Source organism: Prionailurus viverrinus, chromosome A1 (genome assembly GCF_022837055.1).
Source record: "Prionailurus viverrinus isolate Anna chromosome A1, UM_Priviv_1.0, whole genome shotgun sequence".
In the NCBI taxonomy this organism is placed as follows: domain Eukaryota; kingdom Metazoa; phylum Chordata; class Mammalia; order Carnivora; family Felidae; genus Prionailurus; species Prionailurus viverrinus.
The window spans coordinates 1,761,438-1,779,440 of NC_062561.1; the positions used below are offsets into that span (position 1 = coordinate 1,761,438).

General features: G+C 46.3%; 1 protein-coding gene across 5 annotated transcripts in view; it reads right to left on the reverse strand.

The window, feature by feature from the left end:
* The window catches only part of EEF1AKMT1 (EEF1A lysine methyltransferase 1), a 31,300-nt gene that overhangs the window by 1,922 nt on the left and 11,375 nt on the right, over positions 1–18,003 (reverse strand). For 3 of the 5 annotated variants that reach the window (XM_047850247.1, XM_047850268.1, XM_047850238.1), the window contains exons 2-5: positions 15,344–15,506; positions 11,173–11,255; positions 6,191–6,471; positions 2,738–4,138 (exon numbers count right to left, since the gene is read on the reverse strand). In XM_047850247.1, the coding sequence (XP_047706203.1) occupies positions 3,996–4,138; positions 6,191–6,471; positions 11,173–11,255; positions 15,344–15,487 (651 nt within the window). In that variant the 5' untranslated portion in view covers positions 15,488–15,506 and the 3' untranslated portion in view covers positions 2,738–3,995. Of the gene's footprint in view, positions 1–2,737; positions 4,139–6,190; positions 6,472–11,172; positions 11,256–15,343; positions 15,507–18,003 lie in introns of those variants that run through there. The other 2 variants (XM_047850251.1, XM_047850260.1) reach the window with 2 other exon arrangements.

Consider the following 18,003-nt stretch of genomic DNA (forward strand, 5'->3'; position numbering starts at 1 on the left):
ATCTAAGCCCCGTTTTTCCCACTGATAATGGGTGGTGCCACCTCCTTGGTCACTGTGAGGACGGAACACCATTTGTAAAGCACTTGGTATGGTGCCTGGCACACAGGAGGTATTAGAACATATTGGCCTCAATGATTTACAAGTGACATTAAAAACAAGTATCAGGTTGGGGAGCCTGGGTGGCTCAGATGGTTGAGCATCCGACTCTTGATTTCGGCTGAGGTCACCATCTAATGGTCGGGAGACTGAGCCCTACATTGGGCTGGGCACTGAGCGTGGAGCCTGCTTGAGATTCTCTCTCTCTCTCTCTCTCTCTCTCTCTCTCTCCCCCCCCTCCCCCATGCACGTGCATATGCACACACACTCTCTCTCAAAGTAAATTCATTAAAAAAAAAGATTTGACCATGTTTTAAAAAAATACCAAGCTGTTCTTTCTCCAGGTTATGCCTATTGCTTTAGCAAGTATGTATCATTAAAATGACTTTTTGTGAGGCTCCTGGGTGGCTCAGTTGGTTAGGCGTCTGACTTCAGGTCAGGTCATGATCTCGCACTTCATGAGTTCAAGCCCCGCGTCGGGCTCTGTGCTGATAGCTCGGAGCCTTGGAGCCTGCTTCGGATTCCCTGTCTCCCTCTCTCTCTGCTCCTCCCTCGCTCATGCTCTGTCTCTCTCAAAAATAAACATTTAAAAAAATGACTTTTTGTATAAAAGTTTACAAAATCTATCACTAGGCAGCAGCGACTAGATAGAATATGTTGGACCAGATAGAAATGTTACCTAATGGGAATTAAAAATTTGGAAAAAAAAATATGTTGGAGTAAGAGGGGGTGATGGGAGATGGGAGATATTTCAGTGAGTAATAAGAGTTTATTGGGACAGAATTTTGTTCTTGGTAGAACTAAAGGGTTTTTTCCTTCTTTTCCTTGGAGCGGAGAGAGGTCATTACTGTTTTATCAAATAGGGAAATTCCCTGGCCTCCGCTGAGCAGCTTCCCCCTCCCCCTGCGGGTCTCCAGGACACTGATTATTGTTCCCCACAGTTCACAGCGGGCCTTGGGTGGATGTGGGACTTCATGGTCCCGGGCTCCGCCCGTGAGACTTTCGTAGCTTCTTCCCTCCTCTCCAAATGTGCCACGGTGACTACGTTCCGTCAAGGGATTCTGTCTGTCACTGAAGAGCTCCGTGGCCACCCTTGGAATGGACACGCCGTGCTGGTTCCTGAAGATTTTTTCCAACCAACCGACAGTATCTCCGCCGTATGCTTGTTTTAGAAAAACCGAACCATTTGGGAATAGCGATCAACACCCATCACAAATGCCAGCAGCTCGGCTTGCAGGGGCCAATGACCCAAACTTCTCGGTTTACAGCATGTCTTGCAGCAAAGGCGAAGGGGAGAGAAGGGTCATTCTTGGCCCCCGGTTCCTGCTCTGAGAAAGGGAAGAGCGTGAAGTGTCCGTCTGAAACGGGGCTTCAAAAGTGACTCCGGCGTTTCGATGGTTCCAGCTGTCCGCGTTCCCATCGCCCCCAAACACGCAGCCGAGTAGCTGTACGGACTTCACGGCGGTCAGCAGACCGGGTATTATCATCCTCCCTGTCTCCCCTCCTACTATGGTTACTTCGTGGCTCGTGCAAATCTCTGAATTAGCAAAGGACTTGACAAACGTGTCCTTTTCGGCTTTTGAAGTGCTTTGGTCGGGTGTGAGAGGCGAGGGTGCTCCCAAGAATTCAGGAAGCCTACTTCCAGGCCTCCGGGCAGCATGGGCACCCCTTCCTCCCACCCCGCTGCTCCTGTGCCCCGTGTGTGCCAGCCAGAGGCCAGGGGCACGGCAGCCCCGCCTCGTGTTTCCGAAGACCCCAGGGGTAGAGACGCCGGCCTCTGATGAAATCCAGAAGCGGCCACGTGTGAACACAGGTTTCCTAAAATTGAAATCATGCAAGGGGTCCGCAGCAGTAAAACACGCGTTGGGCGCCTGTTAGTCAACGTGATTGAAGGCTTAATGCGCTGAGCTTTGTCCCTTCCCTCCCCCACCCTCTGTGAAAAAATGTTTCTCTTCGTCATCTAAAGGCTAGACTTCTAGTAAAGCCAAAATTCTTATTTCTAGGCTGCTATGTGCCCCCAATTCCTAAGTTGCACATTACGTTTGCATACATGATTTGTTACTAACATTTATTTGTCGGTGGCCTCGGTAATTTTTCCTAAACTGACTCATGAGGAAATAATAAGGTGGGGGTTATTTTCTAAAGAACATTTATTGAACCCTTCACATGTGCCAGGTGCCGATACACCGATAAAAATATAAATGTCTCATAAAAATACCAAGTGATTTTTTTTAAGTAAATGAAAACTTATCCCAAAGTAGAACAATAGAGGACTGAAAAGTTAACAGGCGGGGGCAAGCCCCCCCCTCCCCCCGTTTCCTGGGCACAGGCGCCCACGCACGAGGCTCTCTGGGACAGGCGGGGTTTCCCACGCGGGGCAGCCATCCCCCCCCCCCCCCCCGCCCCCCCGCCTCACCGATTTTCAAGAGCCAACATTTCCCGCCCCCCCTCCACGTGCACTGCGGGGCCACCGCCCCACCGAGGACCTGGGGCCGGAGCGCTCCGGTCGGGGAAACTGCCGGAAACCAGGTCCGAGAGAACATAAAGGTCTGCCGGCCAGCGACACATTTTGCTGCCTTTCACGTTTCGAAAGCAAAGCGAGTCACGTGAGGTGGGAAGGGTTATTCCTTTCCCAGAGGGGTTATTTTTTAAGTTTTTATTTGCAAATGATTCTGACTTCACAGGAAATTGCAGAATTACTACAGAGAGGTCTTGTGCGTCCTTTCCCCAGCTCTCCGCAGTGGTAACATCTTACACAAGCGCAGGACCGCAGCCAGGGAATGGGCATCGGTACCGCCCACACACCTGACTCAGAGCTCACCAGTGGCACGCGTGCGTGTGCACGTGTGTTCTGCGTGACACCGTCTGCGGAGTTTTGTGTCACCGCTGCACAGTCAAGACGCAGACCAGTTCCATGAAGGTCTCCCTTTTACGGCCACGCCCACCCCCTACCCCCATCGTAACCTCTGCCGACCACCAATCGGCTCTCCGTTCAAGAATGTTGTTATATAAATGGAAACACAGGAGGTAACCTCTGGGGACTGGCTTTCTTCACTCAGCACAAGGCCCTTGAAATCCCTCCAAGTCGCAGGCATCAGCAAATCATTCCTTTGGGTAGCTAAAGAGGCATGTTCTGTGATGCGGATGCATGATGAGCAGTTTCTGCAGCACAACAGAGGCCAGCAGACTTCTCACCTCCTTTTTGCTCTAGTGTTTGGTTTGCTGATGGCACTTTCTCAGGCAGCTCGGAGCAGCTGACGTGGCTTTAGCTGAGGGTGCAAGGGGGGGGGGGGGTGCTGAGCGTGCGGCACCCGGGCTGCGCTCCTGTCATCCCTCCATAAATAGGGACAAGAAGGAAAAATCCAGAAGGCTCTAGTTCCGAGGATTATGAATTAATACTACTTCCAAGAATTATCACCTCCTTTCACGGAGGTAAGTGGTATCTCCTTCAGGGGCAGATCAGATGACGGTCCCCTTCACAAGTCCTGCGATGCCCCAGGAAAGCTGCCGAGAAGAATCAGCAGCCCATTGGGTAGAGCCAGAATGGGCCTGTTAAGGGGGCAGACGGCCTGAGGCAGAGGCCTGGGTCCTAATCCAGGCCTTGGCCAAGCCACTAAGCTGTCTGTACTTTGGCTTTAACCTGTACTTAGGTGAGGAGAGCAGATTTTAGACAGGTTCTAAGATTTCTTCCCAGGACAAATCCACAGACTCAAGTTGGCAAAGGCATCCCGAGCCCTGGCAACAAGGAAGTCATGATGAGACGCTGTATTCTTTATTTTGGAAATCAGGCCAGAGCCAGCCCCATTCTAGGGGACAGGAGGAGGTTATAGCTTTTCAATCTACCAAGGAAATAGTGAGAGAGAAACGTCACATAGGATCCTTTACTGTTATGTTACTATCTACACTGAGATTTCACGGTCTAGTCCAGAATCATAATTCACATAACAGCGAAACTCATTTCCCAAGGTCCGGGTGTGTTTTGGAATAAATTTGCACATCTTCACGCCAAGAAGTTTTGCTGCCTCTTCTTCCATGACGGCACCTGAAGGGAACAGACCCAGTGAACTCGAAGCCTGAAATACCAACCACTGTGCCACCACGAGTGGTGAGGGGTTCTAGACTAGAATACGCGAGGTAATGAGATGATCATATCACTCAATAAATATGGGGGAAGGTCAATTCTTTATATCCTTTTTCACTTTCTCCAACAAATTTGCAAATTACCTTTTTTCCTTTTTAATTAACATTTTTTTTTTGCTTTAAGTTTTTTAAGTTTCTTTTGAGACAGAGCGTGTGCATGCACCAGTGGGGGAGGGGCAGAGAGAGATGGAGAGAGAGAATCCCAGTCTCCACGCTCAGCTCGGCACGGAGCCTGACTCCGGGCTCGATCCCACGACCATGAGATCATGACCTGAGCCGAAATCAAGAGTTGGTCGCTTAACCGACGGAGCCACCCAAGCGCCCCTCCTTTTTAATTTAAAAAACAGTTTTCCTACCTCTACAAAACTGAGACACTTAGAAATTTAGAAATAAAGGCACATTCCACAAAGTAACATAAGGAGAGTAAAAATAATTACTAGGAACTAGTAGTGTTTTCCAACTTCGAGTCAAGAACCCCGCTCTCATTCACATCTAATCTTGCAAACTCATCGGAACTCATTCACACCAGCTTCTGGCTGGCTGGTCCCCACGTCCCACCCACGGCCTGGCCCACGGCCCCCGCTGTGGACACAGCCCCTGGGTGTCTCTGAGCACCTCTCCCGAGACACCCCACTGCAGAAAGTGCTTCTGCAGCTCACACAGGCAGGAGACCCAGGGTTCGCCCCAGATTCTCCCCTCCCCTCCACATCCGAGCATAGCGGGCTCTTCTGCCTTCACCTCGCTCCACCCCCGCCCGCCTTTTTACTGCCACACCTTGTCCACACCTGTCTCAGCTGGACACGCCCTCATAGGGCCTGCTCCCACCTGTGCCCTAAATCCTTTCCAGCACAGAGTGAAAGTGCACTTCTTGAGGCAAACTGGGTCCCATCGGTTGGGGGCCGACAGCTTTCAATGAAAGTCCCAACAGTGGCAGCTGTCACCTGTAAGGGACCCTCTCGCCCCCTCCCCCCACTCCAGCCGTGCTACCTGCACACGCGATGGGGCAGGGCTCCCCGCATCCCTCTAAGAACCAGGGGGCCACAGGCCCTGGGGGCCACCCCTCAAGGTCTCCCCTGGAGTGCTACTCCTCCAAGAACCCCTGCCTGCCCGGCCTGAAGGACACCCCTCATGGTTCTCAGTGCCTGTCGGGCCCTTCTGATTCTTTCACTACATTCTCAGAATTGGTCATCACCTCTCCCATCTGTTCGGTTACGTTTTTTAGCCTATCTTCTAAAACTAAAAGGTAGGCTCCACGAAGCCGGGGTCCTCGCCTGGCAGCTGGCACAAAGGGCTAGCAAACAACCGTTGAATTGATAACCCTTAGGTAAATATTACTTGTGACAACCAGAGTCACCTTCTTGACAATTCTCCAGCTTCAGGGACAAGAGACCCCCTGCAGCTCCGCTCGGCCCAGCCTGAGGGGCCCTGGACGCCAGCCGCCCCAAGGAGACAGACCATGAGGTAACGTTCTAGTTCTCCGCCAACGCTCCGCATGTCCACCTTAAGAAAGAACGCCACTCTCCCCAGTAAGAAAACTCTTCTGCTGGTGAGATCAATTTAATCTACTGTCTAGCTCTGTAACCTTGGGCAATTCAGCTTAATGTTATCAATTCCACATTTCTCTCATCACATGTAAGGCTGGATCAAACACTGCTACTATTCCTGATGAGGGTGAGTAAAAATAACACTCAGAGCACACTCACCATGTGCCAGACCACACCCTGTGTGTTTCATGTCACTTAATTCCAGTAACGCTGAAAGGAGGGTAGTGTTACCAGTCCCGGTTTACAGATAAGGAAACCTGGCACAGAGAGACTGGTTATGTAACTTGCTTGAGGTCACATAGTGAGTGGTGGATTCAGGATTCGAATTCTAAGATCGCTTCCAACTCCTGGAACCTAAGACTGGACTATCTCCTGGTCAACATTCGTGAGTCGTGCAATCCGGCACCTACCTGTGCACAGCAGAATCTTGCCCTGAGTCAGATACTTGATGGTTTCTGACGTTTTCCTGAGACATTCCTCGGAGAGATAGGGGGGATCTGCTACTACGATGTCAAAACTGTGTGCAGCAATTTTTTCAGGTAAATCCAATGGATTATTGTAATCATAGAAGATAAACTCCTCTCCGTATATAGCAAATCTTTTGTCATATTCAAAGATGTATACAGAAAAGTCTTCTCTGTGTAGCTCTCTCAGTTTCTGGTAAACACTGGGGGCGCTCACACAGGCTATTCTAGAAAACAAAAGGAACAAATTCATGGAAGATCTTTAATGGAGAGCTACTGGAATTAAATAACAACTGCTTCACTAAAAAAAATAGGTCCTGTGTTCAGCTCTTCAAAGGGAATCACAGTCCAAGCTAATATAAAGGCAGTAAATTTCAAGAGAAAACTATACTGTTTCGCTTTTAAGGAATACGGTGTTTAAAAATCCTGCCACTCATAAGGTATGAAAGGATAAATAAATGTGCTTTTCTAGTAAAAAATGTAAAACATTAGGAACGCATTAGCAAGAAAGTTAGAAAGCCCAAGGCTTAAATTTGCTTATTATTTTCATGTTGGTCCTCATTTCAACATTTATTTCAAATACTTTTAGTCTCAAATTAATTCTTTTGAAGTTACTTTTTAAAAAAATTTTATTTTTTTTAAGTATTTATTTTTGAGAGAGAGAGAGAGAGAGTGAGCAGGGCAAGTGCAGAGAGAGAGGGGGACAGAGGATCCAAAGCAGGTTCCACACTGACAGCACAGAGCCCGATGTGGGGCTCAAACTCATGAACTGCGAGATCATGACCTGAGCCGAAGTCAGATGTTCAACCAACTGAGCCGCCCAGGAGCCCCTGATGTTACTTTGTAATATTCATAATCTAGGAAGAAGAATCCCAAATGATGCCTCAATAGCTCCAGTTTTCTGCAAAGATACCTTAAAATTCAATCGCAGTACGGACAAGCTACTTTAAAACTAGCAGATGCATCTCTGAACAGAAACCATGTTCCACAGACCGGGTGGGTCCCCGTGCCCGGCTAAAAAGGCTTCTCAGACCCAGGGCACTGAAGCGTGTAGATACACTCTGGCGATGATACACACGCTTCTATGGGAAACACGCGTGTCCCAGCCCAGGGACACGAGGGCCAGCGGGGCCCCCAGTCCAGGCTGCTGCCAGAGCTCTGGTGAGGAGATAGGCAGAGGACGTGGGACGATGTCCTCACTGTGCTCAAAGATAACAGGCCGCGACCCAGGCAAATGTCTTCTGAGAAAGAGGGTGAACTACAGATAGTTTCAGACAAACAAAGTCCGAGAGTCTGTCACCACAGACCTGCACGCAATTCCAAAGCACGTACTTGGGGCAAAAGGAAAGTGGTCTGACGTGCAACAGGGACTGAGAGCGGGATGGCGATGACCTTGGGGGAGGCAGTGACCTTTATCATGCAGCAGCAGGTCACCTTCCGCAGGGGATGCGACCGGAGCCCTGGAGTCTCTCTTTACAATGGGGAGTATGATGGAGGCTTAAATGGGACGTCCCCCGAGAGCACGCAAACAGTGGAGAGGGCGCACAGTAAGGGCTCAATAAATGCTACTGTTACTATTCATTTTGAATATTACGACAGAGCTCGAAAAAATACTGAAGATGCTTTTCAGAAAAAAATAAATTTCTTCCAAAGCCCTTTATTAATGGAAAAAAAGAAAATATGTGTAAACACTGCCATTAAGAAGAACCCAATAAGCATCTATATACAATGTTAAAAGAAAAAGAGCAGCAGAAACAAAAAAACCCAAAAAACTTAGGACTTCCAGTTTAAGATGCAGACATCATACATTCATTTACATTTGCTCCCTCATGAAAACCTACTAAATAAAACATGAGTAAAATTCTTTTGTTTTGTTGTTTAAGCATAAACCGCCAAGAGCAAAGAGAATTCAAGAGGAGACCAAAACAAACAAACAAAAACCAAAAACCCCACAAAAACCAACCAGCCAGGAAAAAAAAAAACCTTAAGAGAGGCAGAAAAGCAGGGCTCCTGGGTGACTCGGTAGGTTAAGTGTCAGACTTCGGCTGCCGTCATGATCTCGTGGCTCCTGAGTTCGAGCCCTGCGCTGTGCTCTGGGCTGCCACTGCCGAGTCTGTTGGATTCTCTCTCTCTGCCCCTCCCCTGCTCGCTCTCCCTCTCAAAATAAAGAAATAAACTTAAAAAAAAAAAAAAAGCAGAAAAGCAAAGGGATAGCTGGTATTTGGCACAGTGGACCCAAAAAAGCCAAATCCCAAACTAGGTGTCATAGGTAAGCTGAGAAGCAACCTGGTTTACGTCCGAGGGCACTCAGAGGCTCCGGAAGCTGCAGGACCAGGTCACTCAAGAAGTGGGGGTGAAGGTGGGGCTAGAAATAGGAGGGTTCATTGAAAGGTCTCTTTAAGAAGCTCGTTCCCGGGATTCTCTTCCCTACCCCAAGTCTCTAGGTGTCTGCCCCTCTGCGACTGTGACAGAAAACTTTCCCCAAACTGAAGGAACTCAGTTAAAAGAATGAAAGGTTCTCCAAGCAGTACAGATGAGAGCACCACAGCAAGACCCAATGAATCCTGGGATTAAGAGAAAACCCTAAGCTTGTAGTGGGCAGGGATGGGAAAACACAGGTTTTCCTGTAAGAAATCAGAATGGCGTTGGTTTCTCAACAGCACCTACGGGAACCTGGAGGCAATGAAGCAACGCCCTCAAAACCTGGAAGAGATACCCAACAAAACTATCACAACCAAGGGGAAGGACAGAATAAAAGTATTTGTAGAAACAAAAGGTTTAACCACTTCCCTCCCATGTACCTTTTCTGTGGAAGCTACTGAAGGATGTACCAACCAAAGTAAGGCTGTAAACTAAGAACTAGGGTACAGGAAACAGGAACCCAGAACAAGAGAGAGGCAAAAGGCTCTGACGGATGATGGTGAAGGGAACACCAAGGTAAGTAAGACCTGTAGCAAAGCCAGAAATCAACGAGTCCAGATAAGAGCAGCTTGCAAAGCCTTGGGAGTAGCTTCCTTCACAGAGTTGGAACACGTCTGAATTTACTGATAGGGATTCATGGAGCGTCTTAGAGTTAATTTATGATACGGACACAGAAATACATACAAAATAGAATTATTTTCTTCAGAAAAATGAAAAATTATACAGAAAAGGAAAAGAATAAGGTTCAACTGTGAAGAACATTTATGCTGGCATAATATAAACCCTGTTCTAACCAAGATGAGGATAAATCTTCAAATTTACAAAAATTTGAACAAAAAGCATGCCTACTTGTGAACAAAAGCATGCCTACTTGTGGCAGTTGTGGAGTACGAGAGAGAGCTAAATCCTCATGCTCCATAATGAGAAGTCAAGAAATGTGGGGAGGAAGCTTAGAAATTTCCCTGGGCTTGCACCAATGCGTTAACAAGGCATAGAGAATTACAAAGCCATAGGATGTTCACACCCAAGTTTGGGTAAACAAGATTAGGTGAATAAGGACAGAGAAGAGGGGCTAAGGCCCCCAGAATAAAGTGAGGGGGGGCAAAGGCCCCCAGAACAGAGAGGGGGGCAAAGGCCCCCAATACCAAGGTATATGAGGTAAGCGAGATTAGGTATTCAGGGCGAAAGTGCCCCCCAATTTAGTACTACAGCAGAAAGCTGCTTTCACAGGAAGGAAGGACCAAGTTAGGCAAACAGGTAAATAGGGCTCTAGACTGCTAGGCTGCAGGCTGCAGGTGAGGAGCTGATTCACAAAAGAAAGGTGCCTTGTTAACCCTGAGGTTACCTGCTCTACCTGTCTCAGCCCCTAGGCTAGCTAAAATAAACAGAGGTGGGGCCTCATGTCCGCTGTAAACAACCTTCCGCTGGCCGGCCCCCAGGATTTTGTTTTGTATTAACCCAAACCCCTAAACCCGAATATCTTCAAGACCCCCTTTCCCTCGCGTCCATGAGTTAATGTTCACAGATTCATTGTCTCTGTGCACGTCCACCACCATGTTTGTAAGCCTTCTGATCCTAATAAAAACGGAGCGAGGACCCTTATTCAGGGCTCTTGTCCTTTCCCGGACAATAGTCATCTCTCGCTTTTAATCCTGCATCCGCTCTCTCGCTGGACAAGAGAGTACTTTAGACTTAGAGTCTACGACAAAGAAATAACGTCTACAAGCGACAGACAGGTCAAGAAGTGCCAATATAAACATGTATTTAGAAATATGGTTGTAAATGCCAAAAGCGTCCCTGAAAGGGAGCAGGAAAGGGGAGGGGAGTGCACAAGGGGCAAATGAGCAACACGGATATGGTTTCTGGACAAGCCTGGTAGGACCGTTTGACGTTAATTATGTGCATGTGAAAGTTTTGATAAAAACTGAAGTGACAAAAAAGAAAACCTGTATTTTTAAAACTTCAGAAGTGAAACATTAAGATTTTTTTTCTTTTAGGGGTACCGGGGTGGCTCGGTTGGGTAAGTGACCGACTGCAGCTCACGTCATGATCTTATAGTTGGTGAGTCCGAGCCCCATGTCATCGGGCTCTGCGCGCTGACATCGCGGAGCCTGATTTGGATCCTCTGTCTCCCTCTCTCTTCCTGCCCCTCCCCAGCTCGCGTGAGCGCATGCTCTCGCTCACTCTCTCAAAAATAAACAAACATTAAAAAAACAATTTTTTTTCTTTTTAAAAGGAAAACAAACTTTAGGAGTATAAAGGTAAGAAACAGATTAGAAAATGTTAAAATAAAGAAGAGGTAGGACATCTTACAATGAACGGATTTCTGTATTCCTGTTTAGGAACTGAGTTTTCAGCACTGGAGCAGTTCTCAATTTATCACGTCCTGCAAACCATGGACTACAGCTATGGTTCCCACTTCTTATAAACCATTGCTCATTTTGGAAGGACGCATTCCGTGTCAATTTAGATAAGAAGACAAAAGAGAGACAAAATCTGGACCTTACCTGCCACATTCCCCCGCGGCTGCGATGGCTTCCTTGGCAAGTCGCACAGCGGTCTCCTGGCTGTACCAAAACTGGCTCAACTGCTGTAACAGAGCGATGACTTGAAATCAGTTGAGAACCGCCATCCGTTCCGTCCTTTTAATTTACGTCTACCACTCCAATGTGCATACATTTCAAGTGTTCTTTTCTTTTTAAAACTAACTATTCTTTGGAATTATTTTAAAGTAACAGAAGGCCCTAATTACTGGAATCTAGGCATTGAGCACCAGCAGCTGCTGACACCACAGAAGGAGACAACGGTCAACGTCTCTGCTGGTGGAAGAACATACTCCCACCTTTGTGTGACTCTTGCCCCCAAAAACTGAACCTGGGTCTGATTAAGCCTCTAGGATCAACTACCCGCTAGCAGAACCACAAATAGAGGATGGAAGAACGTGTGAAATACCACCACAGGGATGAGAGGAGCGAAACTCAGTCCGTGGTCCTTTTCCACCGCCTCCTCTCTTTACCTTATGAGGACTTCCCGAGTTACTTGTCTTTTCCCTTAGGGGTAAGCTGTCATCTTGCTCCTTCTCTTCACGCTGGTTACCGATTTTCTTTCAACTTTTTAGGGATCCTTAATCATCCACTCACGTTTCTAAATTAACTTTTAAAGGGGAAAAGTGGATTCTCCTGCAATGGAATAGGCCCATTTCTCCAGCAGGCCTCCCTCTGGAATGGCCGTGCCAGGAGCCAGTGGTGGGAGGAGGCAAGTGTGTGCGGCCAGTGTCTGCTGATGGCTCTTAAATCCAGCTTTAAAAACATTTCCAAAACATATGATCATTTCAACAAGTGCAAAAAAAAAACATTTAACAAAGTTCAACACCACTTCATGATTAAAAAAAAAAACCTCTTAGAAAAGCAGGAATAGGGCGCCTGGGTGGCTCAGTAGGTTGAGCGTCCGACTTCAGCTCAGGTCCCGATCTCAGTCCGTGAGTTTGAGCCCCGCGTCGGGCTCTGGGCTGATGGCCCAGAGCCTGGAGCCTGCTTCCAATTCTGTGTCTCCCTCTCTCTCTGCCCCTCCCCCATTCATGCTCTGTCTCTCTCTGTCTCAAAAATAAATAAATGTTTAAAAAAAAAAAAATTTTTTTTTTTTTTAAAGAAAAGCAGGAATAGTAAGGAACTTCTTTAAACTGACACAAGGCATCGAGAAAAAACCAACAGCCTTACAAAAATGAAAGATCTATTTTTTCCCCATAAGATAAGAAAGAAGGCAAGAATGTCTGCTTTCAATATTCTCATTCAACATTCTACTGCAAGATCCAGCCATTGCATTAATGCAAGAGAGGAAATAAGCGAGTGACAGTCAAAAAAGAAGTAAAACTGCTAACATTTGCACATTTGTGACTGTTTACCTAGAAAACACCAAGGCAGATAAATGTTTCTGAAGACAGAATGTACATATTCATTTGGATATATGTGAATATGAATTCACGTCTAAACATTCTCAGCTGCAGGAAAATGCCAAGCCCCGGCCCTCTTTGCTTAGGAAGCTGGAGGAAAGCCCTAGCACACATGTGTACATGGTGTGGGGGTGGGGGGTGGTGGCGTTCTACTTCACTTGATCTGGGTAGAGTTTTCGACAGTTGGCTACCAAGCTGCCCTTCTCCCTCACTCCGGCCTTGTCGGGGCACAGGTGTATGTTTTGGCTCTCCTGATACCCTTCTAAAAAATAAAAATCTTCCTTTTAATCAATGTGTTGCATAAACATGGCTTTCAAAGTCAAATGCACTACTAGGCTTACAAAGAAAAACAACAGTCCCTGCCCCACCTCTCCCCACCAGTGAGTTCCACTCCTCAGAAGCACCTTTCAACTCTTCCTTTGATCATCTGTCTCCATATTTCCAAATATTATGCTTTAAATGCTCTTTTTAAAAGTTTATTTTTTGAGTGATCTCTACGCCCAGTGTGGGGCATGAACTCACGACCCCAAGACTGAGAGTTGCACACTTTCCCAACTGAGCCAGCGAGGCACCCCTAAATGCTATCTCTTGATTTTTCCACTTTATACAATGTATTATATTATGACAGATGAGGATTTTGCTCTGTCATGCACACCCTTCTCTGTCCCTCATGCTCCCCATATGGTTGTAACCTGTTTCTGGTTAAAATCATTGCCAGTGTTCATTGTGGGGCCAAATGACACATTTCCTTCTAGGATGGAACCTTTTATTCTTCCTAGACTTAATAAATGTATCGTTTGCTTGTTTCTCTCAGCCGACCTCTAAATCTTCCAACATACTCTGGCAGCTTCAGAGAAGCAGTGTCCCGGAGGCCAATACCATGAGATTTGCTGTATCTAAAATGTTTTTATTTTATCCTTCACATTTGAGTAAGCTGAAATCTGGGCTGAACAAAATTCTACTCCCAATACCGAAGACACTGCCCCACTTTTTTCTAGTTTCTAACAAAGCTACTGAGAAGTGTGGTGTGACTCATCCTGAGACTTTGTAGGTGACCTGCTTTTCCTCTGGAAGGTTCTAAGATCTTGTCACCTGCATACAAAATTTTCAGAGTCCTGTAACCATGCGTCTTCGTGAGAATCTTCAGGTCTGGGAAGTTTTCTAATGTTCCCCTTTGAAGATTTCCTCTCCCCTTTATTTTCTGTTCTAGTTTTCTAGAATTCCATCCAATTAGTTAAATACTGAGCCTCCTGGATTCATCCTCTAGTTGTACAAAATGTTTTCTTTCCAGCACTTGCATCATTCTCTCTTTCTCTTTTTGCTTCCTAGGAGATTTCCTCAATTTTATACACAAAACAAAACAAAACAAAAGAAAGTATCAAAATTATAAAAATACTTAATTCTAAGTAGTGGGATTAGGAATAACTTATTTTTGTGTTCATGTTTTTACATTTTTCTACAACAACCATGGATTACTTTTAGAATCAGAAAAAAAAAGCACATAATACTTAAAACATTAAGCAGAGGGAGAGGGAGAAAGAATAATGCGGTCCTTCAGGTTTCTGATACTCACCACCTACAAAAGCATCAAGCTACAAGGCAAAAGCATGTAAAGAAGGGGAATTGTTAGAAAGAGGCTTTTGTGTAGGTGGAAAATTTAGTGTAAATGTAAAGAAACATTTTTATCGAGTCAGTTTCAAACAGATGGTAAATAGGAGAATTTAATACAACTTATGAGATCCAAACTCGACACAAAATGTAAAAAGATGTTGAAAAAAAAAAAAAAAGAGTGTGAGAGATTCCTTCTAGGTAGGAAGTGATAGACAGAGACAAACCCACTACTGAGGGGCAGGCACAGACAAAAAGCCCAAGCTTCGTGTATCTCCTTCAAACAGTCTCCTTCAAAAGCTTATACTTCTAGGTTCTAGCTTAGGTTAGTTTCCCTCCACTCATTTAATTAATTCCCATTTTAATTCCCATTTTTATTTATACCATAAAAATATAATTTAAATACATACTATGCACCAGAACCTATTAATATCTTTTTCAGAACTCCCTTTCATCTTTTTTCATTGCACATTTAAATGAGTTTCATTGCACGTTTAAATTAGTTACCCCATTTACCGCAGTATTAGATTTTACCCCTTCCACAAGGATAATGGGCACCAGAAAAACCAACCGCAAGTGTCTGTGCACAGAAGGAAGCACAAGTTTGTGTTGGTCACAAGTGACATGTTGTCCCCCTGTCTGAAAAGTCCCCTTGTCTGACCACCAACCAGCCTGACCGTCAGAACCAGGAAAATCCGCATTTAAACAGTCTTAAATGGGGGCGCCTGGGTGGCTCAGTCGGTTGAGCGTCCGACTTCGGCTCAGGTCATGATCTCACGGTCTGGGAGTTCGAGCCCCGCGTCGGGCTCTGTGCTGACAGCTCAGAGCCTGGAGCCTGCTTCGGAGTCTGTGTCTCCCTCTCTCTCTGCCCCTCCCCCGTTCATGCTCTGTCTCTCTCTCTCTGTCAAAAATAAATATTAAAAAAAAAAAATTTAAACAGTCTTCAATGTTTGGGGACTGCTTTCTGTCTTAGCAGCGCACACAGGACATCAGCTCCTGAGGGGCAGGTGAGGCAGACGTGGGTGTGAGGCGGGACGCAGACAAACACCAGACCGGATGGACAGGTGCAGAATCGGCAAGCAGCTCACCCACATTTCCTGAGACATGTGGAATGCACTTACCCAGTTCTCTTCTATTATTCCAATATTATATTTATCATCCCCGCCTGGGTCGCTTTGCTGCTTCTGCTCAGAATAAAATTCCTGGAGGGCTGCTAAGGCGTGGGAAGACAGCCGGGGGACATCATCATCCTCAGAGTCACTCATTTCACGAATCGTCTGTAACCTGCAAATAAATGAACAAAGATGTTGTGCGGGTATTTTTTTTCCCTTCCCATCAAATAGCGATTTAGAGGGACACCTGGGTGGTTCAGTCATTGAAGCCTCTGACTCTTGATTTTGGCTCAGGTCATGATCTTACGGTTTGTGGGCCCGGAGCCCTGCATTGTCAGGCTCTGTGAGCCTCTGTGAGCTGACAGTGCGGAGCTTGCTTGGAGTTCTCCGTCTCTCCCTCTGTCTGCGTCTCCCCCATTTGCACACGACATTCTCTGTCTCTCTCTCAAAATAAATAAATAAACTTACAAAAATAGCAATTTAGAAATTTTTTATCTCACAGCAAGGATCCAAACTGGAAGTGAGGTTTTTTTTTGTTTTTCATTAATTAAAAAAAAAAAAATTTTTTTTTTTTTTTAATTTTAGAGAGAGAGCAAGCAGGGGAGGGCCAGAGAGAGACGGAGAGAGAAATCCCAAGCAGGCTCCCACATTCAGCGTGGAGCCTGACGTGGGGCTCAGACCCACATCTAAGAACTGTGAGATCATGACCTGACCTGAAATCAAGACTCGGATGCCCAACCAACTGAGCCACCCAAGTGCCCCTGGGAGTGGGTTTTATAAGGGAAACTCATATTTTAAATTTCTGAGATCAAACATCCACAGAGGTCTCCTACTAAACCACAGCTTAACAAATACAGGCTTTTCCTTTACATGTATCATTTTTACAAATGAGATTCTCCCATTTTTTTTTTTAATTTTTTTTTCAACGTTTTTTATTTATTTTTGGGACAGAGAGAGACAGAGCATGAACGGGGGAGGGGCAGAGAGAGAGGGAGACACAAAATCGGAAGCAGGCTCCAGGCTCTGAGCCATCAGCCCAGAGCCCGACGCGGGGCTCGAACTCACGGACCGCGAGATCGTGACCTGGCTGAAGTCGGATGCTTAACCCAGGCGCCCCTGAGATTCTCCCATTTTAAAGACTACTTGCAGAATGAATTTTTTTACCATAAATATCTAAAGACATATTTGGTTTTTTTTCAGGCACTGCAATGGCCATGTGCAGACATTCACTGTGGACTCTCTGAATCAGAGATCTTTCCACCCACGAGTGTCAGGTGATCTAAGGCTCAGGGGTGTTACTGACAGGGTAACTGAAATTAGTATCGAAATTTAAAGGAATGACAAAGAGAAAGGGAAGAAGTAAAACACAGGGAGGGAGAAAAGGAAGATGTCTTGCAGGAACGGATGGCCAGGCCAGTCACTTCTTGTGGTACCACTGGAGTTAGCCAGACTGCTAGGTTAAGCCACAAGCTTGGTCTGGACAGCAAATTCTGCCCAAGGACTCCTGACCTCTCCGAGTTCAGGGGGTTCCCCAAACCACCCTCACATCCACTAATTTGCAAAAAAGACTCAGCACTCACTGAAAGCAATTATACTCACAGTTGCATTTATTACAGGGAAGGATACAAATTAGAGCCAGCCAAAGGAAGAGGTGCGTAGGGCAGGGTCCAGGAGAGTTCCAAACAGGAAGCTCCCGTGGCCCTCAGGAAGCATCACCCTCCCAGCAGGGATGTGGGACAATACGCACAGAGTCCTGCCAGCCAAGGAAGCTCTGCAGGCTTTGATTAAGGCTTTGTCATGCTGGCCTGAGTGACCGAACTATTGCCCACCCGAACTATTGCCCACCCGGCTGAAGTCAGCCTCCAGCCCCCCAACCAGGATGGCTGGATGTGACCTGAGGGACCTCCATGAATAACAAAGACCTTCCTATCACTTGGGAAAGTTTAAGTGTTTAAAGGTTACATCCCAAGAGCCATGACAAAGGCCAAACTTCCCTTTGACTGAAGTCATATTGCTTACTACACAGGTCAATACATTTTTTTTAGTTTATTTATTGAGAGAGAGAGAGAGAGAGAGAGAGAGAGAGAGAGAGAGCAGGGGAAAGGCAGAAAGAGAGGGAGACACAGAGAATGCCAAGCAGGCTCTGTGCTGTTAGCACAGAACCCAACGTGGGGCTCAAACTCATTAACTGTGAGATCATGACCTGCGATCAAGAGTCTGATGCTTAACTGACGGAGCCACCCAGGGGCTGCCAAACACATTTTTAAGTCAAAAGTTATCTAAGAGCGTAACAACAACACTCCATTTGCTTTGTGTCACATTTTACATCAAAGTCTACACTTTTCAGCAGAGACTGCTCAAGAAAATTCGTCACGTTGCTCCCTTCCTCCTCCAAGACCTCTGGGGGTGTAGCTGATGGACAGTCTTGGCCTTCCACCTGCGCCACCTACCAAGGACAGCTGGTAAAACACCATTTGAACCTGGCGAATCCCGATGCTTAGGAAGAGAGTTTAAAAGATGCTGAGCAGCCATTTCAAATGAGAAATAACTGCTTGATGCTTTTTTTCTCCTTTTCAAAATCAAAGAGCCAGCCATTCCTAAAAACAACCAAAAAGCCAAAACCAAGACCAAAAAAACCCTGTATATACCAACTACTGACAGTGTATTTT